Consider the following 16,200-nt stretch of genomic DNA (forward strand, 5'->3'; position numbering starts at 1 on the left):
AAATAGTGCTACAGTACCCCCTAGTGCATTAGGAATTTATATCTTCCCATAACATAATAAAGGGTTCAATTCCCTGTTATGCTTTGTGTTATCAAAAATTAATAATTCCCACTCCAAAGTTGTTGTGAATTGTGATGAATATGTCAGATTGTCGATCGCGTTAGAAGAACATATACGTAAATAAAATGACAAAGAATTGCCTCTCCATTTAGAACATATATTCCCCCTCCCCCAAAAGAGAGAAATCCGACACAATTTGGCACACACCACACCACTCCACTTAACACAAGAAAATAGAAGCTTCGAAGCAGAGATCAATGGTCAGAAAGAAGTTGATACTTATTTTATATTAAAAGCGCCATTAACAGTCTAACAGACCAGTTGATTCTCACCATCCCACCACTAACATTATTGGACACCAACAAAATCCCAACCAGACGAGACGAGACTACCACAGAAAACATACTCCCAACAGAGGTTACTTAATTACCCACCCAAAACATGACCCAAATCATAAAATTAACCAGAAATCTCAACGGACTTAACATCAGCCTTCTTAACCTCTGCTTTCGGCACCGTCACGGTAAGCCGCCGTCTTCCATCGCCTCCTTCACCTGATCCACCCTCGCATTCTCCGGCAGCCTGAATCTCCTCATGAACTTACCGCTGCTACGCTCCACGGGGTGCCACGTGTCCCCCTTCTCCTCCTGCTCTTTGCTCCTCTCTCCTCGGATCTGGAGAACCCTGTCGTCCTCCACCTCCACCTTCACCTCCTCCTTCTTCAGCCCCGGCACATCAGCCTTGAACACGTGCGCCGTCGGCGTCTCCTTCCAGTCGATGTTGACGTGGGCGAACGACGCTGTCTTGGAGGGGAACCCGGGGCGGAGCTGGTTGGAGAGCGGGCACAAGGTGTAACGCCCCGATTTTTCAAAGAATTTCGGAAGCATTAACCCTAAAATACACTGAATTTTATGATCTACTAGGCCCCTATTTGTCGTTATACAAAATTTACATTAAAAATAAATACAAAAAGAATCTAACATTTCTATTTAAACAACTTCAGAGCGACTCTAGTCTTGATACAGATTCCAAGAATACTCAGTCTCCGCTCTTGGTATTCCTCCTGTCTCAAATAGCTCCACCATTTAACCATGCATCCTCTGGCACATTGATCGTCAAAGCAACCGATTTACCAGGATACAAACGTATCCGTGAGTGACAATTCACCCAGTAGAATAATCTCAATCCTACCAACCCCTTACTCTACAATTAACAGTTCAACAATATAACAATTGATAATACACAGAAGGTACAGAATAATAACACATCATCATTTTCTTTACTATCCATTAACTTATATGAAATCTAAGGATCTGCTCCACAAGATCCTTTCCTCCCACATCCACTAACTACAACCGTCTCATGGGTCCACCCTTCCTCTTGCTTGTCCTGCACCAGGGCCCTAGGTGAGCGCACTTAAGTTATGTACCTAGTATGTTCTCACTTAAAACCATAACAGGAGGATCGAGTCATCCCATGACGCATCGTACATTAGGGTCGCACATCACCTACTACTAACTATAACCGTCTCATGGGACCTATTTCCTCTTGAACAAAGAAGCAAATTTTCCCATGACGCATTATACATTAGGCTACTAGACCTGGGTAACAGGTCGGGTCGTGTCGTGTTCGTGTCGGGTTAGCCGTGTTCGTGTCACAAACAACCCAACACGAACACGACCTGTTTACTAATCGTGTCAAGTTTTCAGACACGAACACGACCTGTTAACAAACAGGTCAACCCGAACACGACCTGTGTGACACGTTTATTAGATAGTCGTGTCAACCCGTGTCAACCCATAACACGACACAGTTTGAACACGTTTAAACACTTTCTGCAAATAAAATACAGTAATACTTCCTGCATTCAGATTTCAGAGTCTCTCAAAAATTAAAACTTAAGTTCCAACAACCAACTTAGAAAAATCAAATGAACCACCAGGTTCACCACCACTTAAAGTCTTGCAAACATAAGTTCCAATCACCCGGTCTACCACCACTTAGAGTCTTACAAAGATAAGTTCCAATACTAAATAAGTTTGACTTAAATAGTTAAACATTCAAATACAAAACAAGTTCTCACTGGAACCATTCATTATTTGGTTCCATTTCCAGATCAGGCTTCTTGACAAAACCACACTCCCCATTTGTCCTTGCCTCAACCACAGAGCCCTACCATATCCCTGCAATGCTGTAATTGAAGCAGAGTTGTGAGACAAAATACAAACAAAGAATACCTCAACTAATTGTAGGAAAGAGTACCAAAGCATATTGAGATTTTCAGACTTGACAATTAACTTAACAAATAATAACAATCCTATGATAGCCCAGCACTCTCCATTGAGTTGAGTTGATTCATAATTATAGGAACTTCACAGTTAACATCAATTCTTGATACAAACTCCCCCCTCCCTCACTCTTAAAGAAAAGAGCTGAAACCAACAGGGCTACATACATGACCCTTTACAACCAGGCAGAGAAAACAAAACCAAAACAGGACATCCTAGCTACAACAAAGAAGGCAAAGGCTAGACATGCTAAAACACTCAGCATACGGATTCCCCAATTAGACCAACAAAGCTCCAAATTAAATTCACACAACAGACTTGGGGATATTCCTCCATGATGTTTAAAATGTGGCATATATCTTTAAACTAGAAGAGAATGGTTCAAAGTAGTTCTAAACTTTAATTTCCAACAACTGACTTCACAGGAGACAGGACTAGTTATCACTTATCATTACACTAGACTAGTCATTGCTGCACAATTTAGGAGCCATGCCATAAAAAGTTTAAAACAATCACCATCAAAGTAGCAGATAATACTTACTTTTAATCAAGGTTCAACATTGATCACAGAACTAGAACATCCCACTGATTCGGACAGATCGTTGTCTAGATTCAAGTTCATTATGTCTTCAATGACATCATCCAACTTCACGTTGTCGATTTCGAAATGACAACAATAAGTCATGTTAGTCTCAAGTTTATTCTCTAAAAAATGCATAACAAAGGATAACAATATATTTACCTTCCCCTCCAAACAACCAATCCCTAGAGCATATCAAAGCCTCAACAATTTTAGGCTTTAAAGAACTCCGATATTTGTCAAGAACTCGACCACCAACACTAAATGCAGATTCGGAAGCAACCGTAGAAATAGGAATACTCAACACATCGCGAGCCATCGATGCAAGTTCCGGATACCTATAATTGTGGGCTCTCCAATATTCAAGTACATCAATATTTTCATTTCTTGGAAGCCTAGGCTCATCCAAATATAATTCTAGCTGATTTTTTTGTGCACTAGAAACAAATGAATGGCTCTCAAATGCATCAAAATCCTATAAACAATAAAATATAAAAAAATTAGAAGATAACACAAAATACCAAGTTAATTTACATGAACACCATGTCAAAATGAATATTGTTACCTCAATGAATTCGCCCTGGATTTCTTGAACAATGTTTCCTTGAACAACTTCCGGTTTGTAGGAGGCTTTAGATTGGTACTCGTTAAAGAGACCAAAAAGCTTTTCCCGGATTCGTGTACACTGTGTGAATACCTCACTAGATGACTCACCATAAAGCTTTCCATAAGAATATTCCACCAACTGAAACTTAAAACGAGGATCAAATATAACCGCAATTGCCAAGATCACAGAATGCTCCGACCAATACTTATCAAACTTCACCATCATTTGACTGGCCATCCTTCTCATGAAAGGATCAGTACTGTTCATCTCCTTATTTAGGAGAAATTGAATTGCACAAACCTTTGGAAAATACAAATTTGATGTAGGATATTTCGAACCCGAGAAAATGCAAGTAGCATCATAGAAAACTTTCAAGAACTGGCAAATCTTTTCCGCTCTACCCCATTCCTCTTGAGAAGGACAATGCTTAAAATTCGAGTCACTAAGTTGCAACTGGCAAAATGCACGCCGATAGTAAATGGCACTTGCGAGCATGAGATATGTTGAGTTCCATCTAGTAGGAACATCCTGCCTCAAACCTCTTTTGGAATCTAGAGAATATTGTGCAACACACTCCAATAATTTTTGTTTTCTTGCTTGAGATCCTTTCATGTATTTGACACACTCCCTAATCTTGTCAACAACAACATCTATTTCTTTCAGCCCCATTTGAACTACCAAGTTAAGAATATGAGCACAACAACGGATATGAAAACAACTACCTTCGTCCACAAGTGCACTATTCAAATTAAGATGATTCTTAAGCAAGTCAACAAGCACATCATTTGCAGAAGCATTATCCAAAGTAAAAGAGAACAACTTGTTCTCGATGCCCCATTTACCCAACAAATCATACACCTTCTCTTTCAATGCAATGCCACTATGTGGTGGAGGCATGTACGAGAAATTCAGAAGTCTCTTGTGCAACACCCAATTCACATCAATAAAGTGGGCAGTAAGACTCATATAACCATCCGTGGCAATAGATGTCCATAAATCAGACGTCAAACAAACTCTACCAGGCAAAGTACGCAAATTGCGACCTAGAGTTCGATACTCTTTCTCATGCAAAAAAAGGATGGCAGTCCTAACAGTCCTCCTTGAAATTGAGTGGGCTTCTGGGTTTAAGTAGGTAAAAATATTCCTAACACCCTCATACTCGACAAAGCTAAGTGGCAAGTCATGTCTAACTACTGCATGCACCAACAGTTCACGAAACCTATCAGGGTTAAATTTCGCTAGTTGCAATGCTCCATTTTTAGATACAAGCATCTGTGCAATATCCATTGTTTGATTCTTTAAACAAACACGTAAATGACGCTTCATATTTCCAGTTCCATATTTATTATCTGAAAGATACACCTGACCACATTTCTTACACTTGCATTTTTCAGGCTCATCGTCCACAACAACATCAGGGTTCTCAGGGTCATTCTCATCATCATCAGGGTTCTCAAGGTCATTCTCATTATCAGGGAGATTCTCTTTCTTAGGCTTGTCAAGAATGTCAAAATAATTCCATACCTCAAATGTAAGCCTACGTTTTCTCTTCAGAACAGGCTTCTTAGCCTTCTTTAGAGGAGGCTTCTTGCTCTTGGCTTTGGCTACACCTTTTTCAGGTGGTGAATGAGCTGATTGAGAATGAATTGATTCCATTGTAGGATTTGTATCCATCTGTTCAAAGATTAACTGTCAGAACCAGTGTAATCAAAACGATTGTATAAGTGAAACAAATAGATCGCAACAGACCACTGTAAATGACTATATAGAACCAGACAACCAGTAATCAAGACTAAGTAAAAATAAAAACAGATCACAAAAACAGGAACAGGTCCGAAACAGAAACAGATCGCAAACAACTTGAGACGAGAGTGAGAGTGAGACTAAGTAAAAATACACCAAATGGACTTTTCTAGCACTCTCGGTCAAAACTCAAAAACCCAAATCGTAGAGACCCCTCTACTGCTACTGTTTTCGATTGGGACAAAGACAAAGCACTTCACCGAGGAAAACCAAGAAGATCGAGAACCCGAAAAGGTAGTATCTCTTTTGGTTTCTTTCGGATCTATTTTGGTGAACGGTAACAAAATCTTCAAACACAATACCAAAATCTAGTGTACATGGTCTTAGGGTTTGTAGCTAACAAAATCTAGATCGGAAGTTAGAGGGAGGGAGAGACAGAGAGAGAGAGAGACGTACCAGCTAGGCAACTGCCAATGAGAGATGTCTGCGCTAGGGCGTGAGACGGTGAACGGTGTTTGAACGGTGAAACCTCAGGCGTCGAGATTCATTCTTTTAGGCGTGAGACGAGAGTGAGAGAGATCAGAAGATTCGGAAGTCGTAACATTGAGTATTTGATTTTGAGTCATTGAGAGAGGGAGAGAAAAAGAGATCAGAATTGAGTGATGTCTGCGGGCTAGGGCAACATCTGAAGCATCTGAAGATTCTGAATTTCTCATTGCCTTTTATATGAGCCGTGTAATCATGTGCTGCAGGTGCACACGATGTTTCGATTTTTTTAGTGTTCGGGTCGGGCCAAGTCGTGTTAAACTGTTAATGGGTGACATTTTTTCCGTGTTCGGGTCGGGTCGTGTTAATGTGTGACACGGATAATTAATCGTGTTAGTCGTGTCTGTTTCGGGTCTCGCGGGTTCGACCCGAACCCGACCCATTTAAAGTCCGTGTTCTCGAGTCGTGTCAATTTCGTATTTCGTGTCAGAAATGGTCAACCCTAACCCGCTAACTTCGTGTCCGGTTCGTGTCGTGTTATCGTGTTACGTGTCCGTTGCCCAGCTCTAACATTAGCATCACAACATTTCTCAACATTGGGCCCCGTTGGTTACCCATTTTAACACAGGGCCCCATTGGTTACCCTTGCCATCACCATGGCTCAAATCACAATCCACACAATCACACTTCCAACACTTTACCAATTTCCATTTACTTAACATCGTCTACGTGAATCACTACTCGTAACCACCCAATGAACCTAAGTCCATTCTAGCACGTACAACATGATACAATTAATAACAGCTCATTTCATAGCATGATACATTTCAATGAGATAAAAGTACATATCAAATAATATTGTGCGAGTACGTAAAGACATAATATTTTAATTATGATTAGGCCGATGCCCCTTTGGGTTGCTTAAACTTTTCATAAACATCTCTATTCATTAATAGTTAACCAGGATAAATGAGTCGTAACACACATTCAAGATTTTTAATTATCAAAGTGTGACAAGTAGGGTAAACATGAAACAATACATAGTTTAGGGTTAATTCTGGAATCAACGTAAGCATGAGGGGCTAACTGCAATTTCAGTACCCTTTTTTTAAAATTTCAACGTTCATGAACAGTGCTCATTCGAAAAAAAATAGAGCAAAACTTCAGATCACTGGGTTTTGATCCGTGAACCGATTTCTTCTATTCTAACTCATTAAAATCTTCATTTAAGGACTAAATATACTTAGGGAGAGGTAGGAGAAGGATTATAATACCTCGGTTCCGGCCGAAACAGCGGTTAACGGGTTCGGACAGTTTCGGACTATTTCAGAAAAATCGGAGAAGACAACGGGAACGGGGGACCTCGAGTGGCCGATTTGTGACTATTTTCTGACGGTATTGTAGCTATTTGTTTTCTAGATTGAAGTGGGCTGTTATGAAGTTGAAACGGGACTGCATCTAGGTTATTTCAGAGCCAAAATAGGGCTGATTTTGGGACTGGTTTTTGGGCAGTTTCGAAGCTTAAATAGGGTCGGGTTGCAGCTGTATTGGGCTGGTTCCTGGGAGCTTCCATGGAACTATTTTCCGAGATGTTTCGGAGAGGAACGAGGCTATTCGGGGACCGTCGTTTCCAGGCCGGAACGGGGCTATGTTTGTGGCCGAAATGGTGAAGGAGAATAAGAGGAGAAATGGGTTAGCTCTAAAAAAAAATGGAGTTGGGTTCTCTGTAACTATGTGCCGAGATAAACATGGAAGTGGAGTGGGTTATTTTTGTAGGGATAAAAGTGGGACGGTTTCCAGGCCGGAACGGGGCTATGTTTGTGGCCGAAATGGTGAAGGAGAATAAGAGGAGAAATGGGTTAGCTCTAAAAAAAAAATGGAGTTGGGTTCTCTGTAACTATGTGCCGAGATAAACATGGAAGTGGAGTGGGTTATTTTTGTAGGGATAAAAGTGGGAGTAGTTGGAGTGTGGGAGTATAAGGGTGGAGGTGGTGGAGGGTGCCGAATGGAGAGAGAGAGAGAGAGAGAGAGAGAGAGAGAGAGAGAGAGAGAGAGAGAGAGAGAGATTCGGGAGATGAGAGATGGAGCATAATCCCTCATTTCCAGGAAACAAACTATTGCTATATTTACATATACATATATCATTACAAATATTTAGATGGTTAAAGTTAATTTTAACATGTAATCGATTAAATTTTGTTACATAATAATTATTGAACTAACTAGTTAAAAGAAATTAATAAAGTTTGGGATAACAATAAATCTTTTTATTTGAAAAAAAAAATTGGTTCAAAAATCCGGATCGTTACACAAAGTGCTGGTGGTTAAGGGGAAGCCCTCGAAGGGATCCCACATGTCGAGAGAAAAGGGATCGTAGACGTTTGATCGGCGGTAGAAGAAGCTTGGAATCAGCGACATTGTTGTTGAAGTGAGAGAATGAAGGGATTTGTAAAGGGAAACGATTTTCTGGAATTCGGAAGAGCAGTTGTGTGATCGACGATTACGGTGGGTGTGGAGATTTGGTGATGAACTGATGATGATTTTGTTAAGGAAATAGAATCCCACATTGCTTGGGAGTGGAATGGGTGATCACTTAATAACATCTGGGACTTTTTCACTCATTGCTAATTGGCTTTGAGATGGATATAAAGTTTCTACATGGTATCAAGGCGGGGCCCGCCACACCCCACATTTTAAAAATTAATAATCCACACCCCACGATGACATACCAGCAAAAAGGCTGCACGATGATAGGACCCAAAAGTGGCCACACGTGACAGACCTCAAATGCGGCTGCATGTGAGGGAGAGTTAAGGAAATATAATCCCACATTGCTTGGGAGTGGAATGGATGATCATTTAATAACATCTGGGACTTCTCCACTCATTGCTAGTTGGCTTTGAGATGGATATAAAGTTTCTATGTGAGGGGGGATGTTGAGGAAATGAATCCCATATTGCTTGGGAGTGGAATGAGTGATCACTTAATAACATATGGGACCTCTTCACTCATTGTCAATTGGTTTTGAGATGAATATAAAGTTTCTACATTTATAGGGGGAATTGGACGGGGCCTGGATGGTTCGAAAGAGTTCTAGGCGCGACACGCACATTCTGGAACGTTTATTCACGCGGTTCTCCGAACAATGCAATGCTCCCATAAATATGGGATTTGAAAGAGAATACTAAGGCATACTAAGGCTCCGTTCCTTATTTTTGAAAAAGGCAATTTCAAGCTCAAAAATTATAAGTTTATTGAAATCTAAAAATATGCAATATGGATCTTGTTTGGAAGATCTCGATGAGATCTTTTATACGATGCAAAAAAAATTTGAAAAATTATTTTTTATTTACTTTATTTTTGAGTTTGAAAATGTGAAATAAGCTGCTTATTTTTTAAGAAGGTTTCTGGAACAGGTCCCAAGGCTCCGTTCCAGAACAATGAAAAAATTCTTATTTTTTAAGAAGGCAATTTCAAGCTTAAAAATTATGGGCATATTGAAATCTACAAATATGCAATATGGATCTTGTTTGAAAGATCTCATCAAGATCTTTTATACGATGCAAAAAAAATTTAAAATATTTTTTAGTTACATTATTTTTTGAGTTTGAAAATGTAAAATAAACTGCTTATTTTTTAAGAAGATTTATGGAACGGAGATTAACTGCACCCACTTTTAATTTTGTATCCATGAAATCCTAATCTATACTATTTCATCGGTCCCTTTTTTTTTTAGAAAATGATGGCTCAGGACATGTTTTGATGATTAATATCCGTCAAAGATAAGCTAAGAACATTTATTAATGCTGAAAATGTCATTGGGAGTATTAATTTTCAAAACACGTCATTGGCCGTCATTTTCCCCTATTTTTTAGCCATGTTTTATTCTAACCGGATAAAAAATTAATTATTTATTTTAAATGGTAGCCCTTTTTATATGCAATATGAATATTATTTGATAAATCCTAATTAGTTTTTTTAAACAAAGTTTCTAAAAGTCGAAATAGAGTTTTGATAATTTTTCAAAAATGTCCCTCATGAGCGAATAGAAAGGTTGTAAAGAAAGTAGAATGTAAAAGTAATGGTGGAAATGATGTCATCAAATTTGAATTTAGGTGTAATAAGGTAGAATACAAGTGTAATGATGAAAATGATGTCATCAAATTTGAATTTAGGTATAATTATTACATGTTCCCTTAAAAATAAGAATTCTCAAGAGAGATCTACAGTTAAGAACGGAAGAAGTAGATAACAAGATATAGTCAATTGAAAAGTGACACAAACTGCTAAAAAAATTTGGACAGAAAGAGGAGTAGGGGTGATTTTCTTTTAATCCAAGAAAATTCTACTATTAGACACGATCTTAGGAGAAAGGGGACTGAAGTGTGGGATTTGAACTTAACAAATGAAAGTTTTTATTACCTGTCTTATCAACCGAGTTAGATGGCAACTTCGGGCGGAAGTTTGAACTTTGAACACTCACCAAATAAAGTGCCCATTACATGTTTTATCAACTGAGTTAGGAGGCAACTTCATGCCTTCTTATTGAGTAATGAAATTTCACTCTACTTTTTGCAAATTCAGTTTAAAATTATTACAATGTGTTTTCAAGCTTATGATATGCGCAGTTTTAAACTTTTGATAGACAATTTTTAAATACATTTATAAGATGGTAGGGTGTAGAAGGCATATTTTTTTCTTTTTAAGGAGAAAATATAAAAACATTCTCAATAAAGAGAGTAGTTTGAGTAAAGCTAAATTATAAGAGACGGGATTGTGACAATTTATCGGTCTTAAAATTTGTTAACGAGTATGAAATATGCTAAAAAATAAGGAGAAGTAGAAATAGAAGAAAAATTTGTTAATTTATCAGTTTCTTAGTACTTAATACGGAGCATTTAGTTTAATTATGTTATTATTTTGACAGGATTATTTTGTTAGATATGGGTTTATTGGCTTATTGGCCAAACTAGTTGATTTTATGTTGGATCTTCTCCTATCCTTAATTGAAATTAGATGAGATAGTCTAAATTTGGATCATCCATTATTGCAATTAATGATTCAGATTTTCTTAGAGAACAGCCAATTCAAAAATACGTCAACTACGTTGCCCTGACTAGCTTTGATGCGTTTCACTAAGTGGATGGTTGAAGTTGTGAGACACTATTTATGTATGCATAAGCCTCATAAGAGAATCAAGAAAACTTCTTTATTTTGAAAATGATGGTGGATTGTTAGAGATTTTCAAAATAAATGGATTTTGGTTTGGAATTTTTTGAAAAGATATTGAGAGGGGTTTTTTGCGAAAGGTTGCAATACCTTTTCACATGAGTTGTGACTTTATGTGAATAGTTATAACATTCATTAGTTTGGGATGTGTTTATTAGAAAGGATTGTGTTTGTCGGGAAAAGGTGTGAAACGTGGGGGTGCCTCCAAGAGACACGACCATTCTAATTAATTGTTTTCATGAAAGGGTGCCTAGTAAGAAGAATGATTCCTTTTAATTAAATGTCTTTAAAAAACATAATCTTTCCTAACAAGTGTCTTTAAAAGACATAACCCTTCCTAATGTGTGTTTCTACTACAGACACAACCTTTCACGTAAGGGTTCCTATAAGTCTATGAAGAATCCTACAATTTTTATTCGATTTATCTTGAAGGCGGATTTAGTGTAACCCGGGTGCACACCGTTTGGTGTCCGAACCATTGAATATACTAGCATTGTATGGTCCAGTCCAAAACTTGGTTTCTGACGGGAGAGAATCTGAATCCAAACTTGAACGAAAGTGAGTACATGGAAACGGTAAGTAACCAATTCTATTGCTGACTTCGTTGCTTATCGGTTGGATATATTGTTACCTTTCCATTCATTCAAAAAAATATACTACTCAACACCACAATTACAAGGTCTACTCAACAACACTTCTGCAAATAGGGGGGGTGTACCTTCACAGTTCACACCATCTGTTTGCAGACATGTAGTATTCCCCAACTCGATCTATGCTTAGTTAATTAGCAGTTCACTAGTAACTAGTATAAATTGGACATGAAAAATATTGTCTGGTTTGCTATATATACGGAAATAGACATAGCTTGATCCACTGTTTATTCTCCTTCATCATATTTGCTGTTTTCTAAATCATCAAGGTCGAAATCCGCAACCTTCGACACACCAACCGGCCTCGACAAACCTTCCCGAACCATAAACGGCAACACAACATTTCCCCTCACAACCCCACACCCTTCTTCCTGATCTTCTTTTTCTTCTGTTTTCTTTAAATCACCCGGTGCCAAAAAGCAATCCATCGCCAATCCCACAATGTTAAAGTCCACTTCTTCAATTTTCCAAACCTCTTCCATCTGCGTCCGCGAATGGCTTTCCGTGCTCTCACCGTACCTAAACAACGATACGGCTGTTCTACCGGCGTGTGCAATGTTAATACCCTCAACAGTCTTATAGTCCTGGATGTGGGACTCCATTGTGGTCTCCCAAAAGACACTCTCACTCTCTCCAAGGGCTTTGATTCTGAGGAGGTGAGAGTCTTCTAGTTGTGTTAAAAGCCCTGTTCTTTGGCTGAAGTAGCCCCAAATGGTGTGTCGGATTATGTCCACATTGCTGCTGCTCCTTGCTTTTAGCGTTGAGGATTCTGCTTCGAGTTTCAACACGAAGCAGTCTTCTTTGTCGATTGTTTTTTCGCCGATGCAGATAGAATTTGAGAAGAGATTTGCAGTGGATCTTGGATCAAGACCCTGTTCAACATTGTGAAAATGTGACTTATTAGTTGTAAGCATAAGAATTACTAGAAATTATCATAGAAAGATTAGTTAAGTGCTCACATTGTCATGGTTGATTGTGGCAAACATGAATCCAGCTGACCAAGAAGAAAATTGGGTAATTTAAAATGACAGCTAATTTTGGTCAACTGTGATAATGACAGAAATTGGACAGATTATATTAGCCACAATTCCACCTAAAGACTAACAAAAAATATTGGACAATTAGTACTGGAGACCTTGGTTTACAAATTGGTGAAATGGGATGCTAAGTACATATACCTAGTAAGGAAAAAGTTAAAAAAAAATAAACCAAAGTATATGATATGACTACAGCCCGCCAATTCATAAAGGGTATGCGATAACTTGGATCCCTGAGTTGAATGTATGGAATAAGAGATTGGATCACCGGCCTGTAGTCCGCTAAAGGGGTTAGATAGTCCACTTTCAGCTATTTGTGAGACTTTTTTCATAATTTTAGAAATCATTTATGTGTAAAATCAACATACTGTAACTTTTATCGATGAGTTTTAAAAAGTAAAACAATTTCAAATCTTCGAATCATAAGAAATGTGTTCAAAAAAGACCCACAAAAGGAGTGCATGGATAGGATCCAAATGCTGGGAATAACTCAAAACTACTTAACCAAAGATAATGTTGACAACATTTTTATGGTGTTAGAAGCTACAACGACTACAAGGACAGCTCATTGGTGAACTCCTTGTACCACTGGATATATATATATATATATATATACTGTATATATGGACCACAGAGAATTGGAAACAGGCTGAGTTGTAGGAAACATGCATGGATCGACCCTGCTAATGAGGTCTTAACTATATACAGTACTACTACTACTACTACTACTACTAGTATTTTTGTTTAAGTGAAAAAAGAACCCAGAAGAATGCGGTCTATAGTGGTCAGTTCAAGGAAACCACGAAAAAGTGCTATCACCAAAGCGAAAGGAAAAGAGAGAGAGAAGGAGAAAGAGAAAGAGAAATCAGAATCATAGTTTGTAACTTTGTCCCCAATTTGAGAAAACTCTACCATATTTCACGTTGCATTATGTATTCGAGTTATCAATGTCGAAATCATTCTCCCCGTTTGTACCCAATTGAACAAAATTTAGGAGAGCAATAGAAAGACAAGGATAAGTAAGGCTGCAAACGAACGGAATCTAGTTCTGTAGGTTTCTTCGTTAGAAAAATTAACGGTGTTAAATATAATATGTTCAACTTTGATTTATTCATGAGTGGAGCTCATCTCAAAACGAGCTTTTGTCAAGACAATCATTAATCAGGCCAACTTGAATTCTTTGAACCACATAGTTTCATTTGAGTCTAACATCACGTAATTAGTTAAACAAGCTTTCTCAAACGAGCTGCCAAACAAGAGTTGAGCTCGAGTAGCTGAATTAGCAGCCATGAGGAAGATATATCTACGGAGAGATGGGGTGAACCTGCAGGGAACGGCGAAGAGGTCTGGGCGGGCCGCGAGAAGCGTGAGAATGGTGCCAGGGAGTCTGCCGCCAAGCCACCTTACCATCACTACCGGCACTAATTTTGAAACCAGAAACCACCAGCTCCAAACACCATAGCTCCGGCCTTTTCTGCCACAACACGAACCCTCCTACCTCTCCGACCCCATTTCTTACGCTCTTGATTTTCATTGCCTTTCCGTTATTAGAAGTAGTCAAATGATTAGAACCCATACTCATACCCTCCCCTGCAATAAACTCTGATGCCGCCATCTTCACCTTCCCCATTGCGAACATGCTATCTATAGAGTTCAATGCCCTTTCTCCCCCTGTGGCTGCTATGTACTGCTGCACAATGTATTTCGCGGTTGAAGCCTCCTGCAAATTTAAATTTAATCCAAACTTTCAAACTATTTATTTCTCCATCAATTCATTGCAAATAACACATGTTTTATGTCTATTGTACTACAAATTCCACACAATTTCATTTCTGGCATCTGAATTAACAGTTTGTGATGAAATTACATAATCGTAGCACCACTAATTAAACATGATACTACATGTTACATCATTAATTCTGAATATTTGCTACAGCTGGACAGACTTATGGTAATAAAAGTTTATCAATTAACAATCAAAGATTAAATACAGAAGACAAAAATCATATGTTATTCGCGCATTAGCCACAACAAACCATGTTCGTATACAACTTACTATTAGTCCAATCAAACAGACAGACGCGGTCATAATTGTGGGCCAAAATACTTACAATGGCATGGTCTTTGACGTTTCCGCAAAGGGAGTGAGCAGAGGAGATGGGAAGCGGTATCAAGGGAGCTCCGACGACACCCAAAAGTAGCTGAATCTCTGCGATACGGTTGCCGCCGAAGATGGACGGCGGAGGTGATTTATCGGTGGAGGGTTTGACCCATGACTTCATATTTTGCCATGATCTGTTTTTGTTGCTGTTGTTAGAAGAAGCAAACATTTCTTCCGGAATGGGGACTTCGAGTACCGTCTCGAGTCCATCCTCTCGATCCAGGTTGGGCCAGAGCGTCCTCATAGAGAGAGGGAGAGAGAGAGAGAGAGAGAGAGAGAGAGAGAGAGAGAGAGAGAGAGAAATGGGGGAGGGATAGAGAGCTTTTCTTTTGATTTTGTGTGGGTGGGAAATTGGAGATAGTGAAAGAGTGGGAAAGTCATAGGGAGAGAAGCTTAGTTTCAAAGGGAGGGACTAAAAGGAAAGCTACTTCTTTCTTTGGTGAAATGTAACCAACCGACCCCGCGGGACGTCGTTTTTACGTGCGTTCCTTTGTCTCTCTCTCTCTCTCTCTCTCTCTCTCTCTCTCTCTCTCTCTCTCTCTCTCTCTCTCTCCATTGGTGATTTTTAGAACAAAATTGCCTGTTAATCTAATGCTAGCTTATTAGCTTAATTAATTAAATTCCAAATATAACAGTCACATTCTGCAACTACTTTCCGAATTGACACTTCTGTGGTAGTTATAGGGCCTGTTTGATAAAATTGAGAACTGAAAACTGAAATTGAATGCTGAAAAATTAAGCACTGAATGCTAAATGCTAAATTTTTTAAGCTGAAAAGCTGTTTGGTAAACATATTAAGTACTGAATTAAAAAAATGATAAATTAATTTTAGTTTCGATTCTCTCTTAATTTACTAATGATCACAATGTACTTATAATAATGGTAGAATGATGATTGTGGTGGTGGTGTGTTGGTAGTGATGGAGTGGTGGCGACAGTGGTGGTGGTGGTGTTGGAGTGCTGGCGATAGTGGTGTAATGGTGGTGGTGGAGTGATGGTGATGTAACAGTGACAGTGAGTGGTGGCAGTGGCGGTGGAATGATGGTGTAATGGTAACAGTGAGAGGTCTCGGTAAAGTGATAGTTGTGCAATGTTCGCATTATGTGGTGGCAGCAACAGTGTGGTAGTGGTGGTGGCAGTGTGGTAATGATGGTGGTGGTGATGGAGTGATAGGGGAGTGGTGGTGGTGGTGGTGGTGGTGGAGTGGTTGTAGGAGTGATGGTGGTGGTGGAAGTGGTTATGGTGGTGATATGGTGATTAAATGCAAGTACACAAGAATTCAACTAGAATTAAGTAGCTCAAAGCTACTTAATTTTTTTCAACTTTTTAACCTATATTTTAAGTAGCACTTAATTTGTTA

General features: G+C 38.9%; 2 protein-coding genes and 1 pseudogene across 2 annotated transcripts; all 3 read right to left on the reverse strand.

Annotated features, from left to right (window-relative positions):
• Window positions 1-207: 207 nt before the first annotated feature.
• LOC131320489 (17.5 kDa class I heat shock protein-like) lies at window positions 208-8,304 on the reverse strand (annotated as a pseudogene).
• On the reverse strand, window positions 2,191-3,882 carry LOC131320487 (zinc finger BED domain-containing protein DAYSLEEPER-like). Its single transcript, XM_058351206.1, has 3 exons — window positions 3,494-3,882; window positions 2,890-3,403; window positions 2,191-2,251 (listed from the first exon to the last, which is right to left on the reverse strand). The coding sequence occupies exons 1-2, from the start codon at window positions 3,800-3,802 to the stop codon at window positions 3,047-3,049; spliced, it is 666 nt and encodes a 221-aa protein (XP_058207189.1). The 5' UTR covers window positions 3,803-3,882; the 3' UTR covers window positions 2,191-2,251; window positions 2,890-3,046.
• Window positions 8,305-11,769: 3,465 nt separating the features above from the next.
• LOC131320485 (uncharacterized) lies at window positions 11,770-15,231 on the reverse strand. The gene is made up of 3 exons (XM_058351203.1): window positions 14,792-15,231; window positions 14,005-14,400; window positions 11,770-12,515 (listed from the first exon to the last, which is right to left on the reverse strand). The coding sequence occupies exons 1-3, from the start codon at window positions 15,083-15,085 to the stop codon at window positions 11,871-11,873; spliced, it is 1,335 nt and encodes a 444-aa protein (XP_058207186.1). The 5' UTR covers window positions 15,086-15,231; the 3' UTR covers window positions 11,770-11,870.
• Window positions 15,232-16,200: the final 969 nt, after the last annotated feature.

The sequence above is a fragment of the Rhododendron vialii genome, chromosome 3a, assembly GCF_030253575.1.
Source record: "Rhododendron vialii isolate Sample 1 chromosome 3a, ASM3025357v1".
Lineage (NCBI taxonomy): Eukaryota > Viridiplantae > Streptophyta > Magnoliopsida > Ericales > Ericaceae > Rhododendron > Rhododendron vialii.

What these genes read in the sequence shown, in the direction of transcription:
- LOC131320485 (XM_058351203.1), bottom strand. Translation starts at nt 15,085, where the DNA reads ATGAGGACGCTCTGGCCCAACCTGGATCGAGAGGATGGACTCGAGACG. An exon ending in ACGTCAAAGACCATGCCATT is followed by an intron (nt 14,401 to 14,791) that starts GTAAGTATTTTG and finishes TTAAATTTGCAG; the next exon opens with GAGGCTTCAACCGCGAAATA. An exon ending in CTCTTCGCCGTTCCCTGCAG is followed by an intron (nt 12,516 to 14,004) that starts GTTCACCCCATC and finishes AATGTTGAACAG; the next exon opens with GGTCTTGATCCAAGATCCAC.
- LOC131320487 (XM_058351206.1), bottom strand. Translation starts at nt 3,802, where the DNA reads ATGAACAGTACTGATCCTTTCATGAGAAGGATGGCCAGTCAAATGATG. An exon ending in TCCAGGGCGAATTCATTGAG is followed by an intron (nt 3,404 to 3,493) that starts GTAACAATATTC and finishes TATTGTTTATAG; the next exon opens with GATTTTGATGCATTTGAGAG.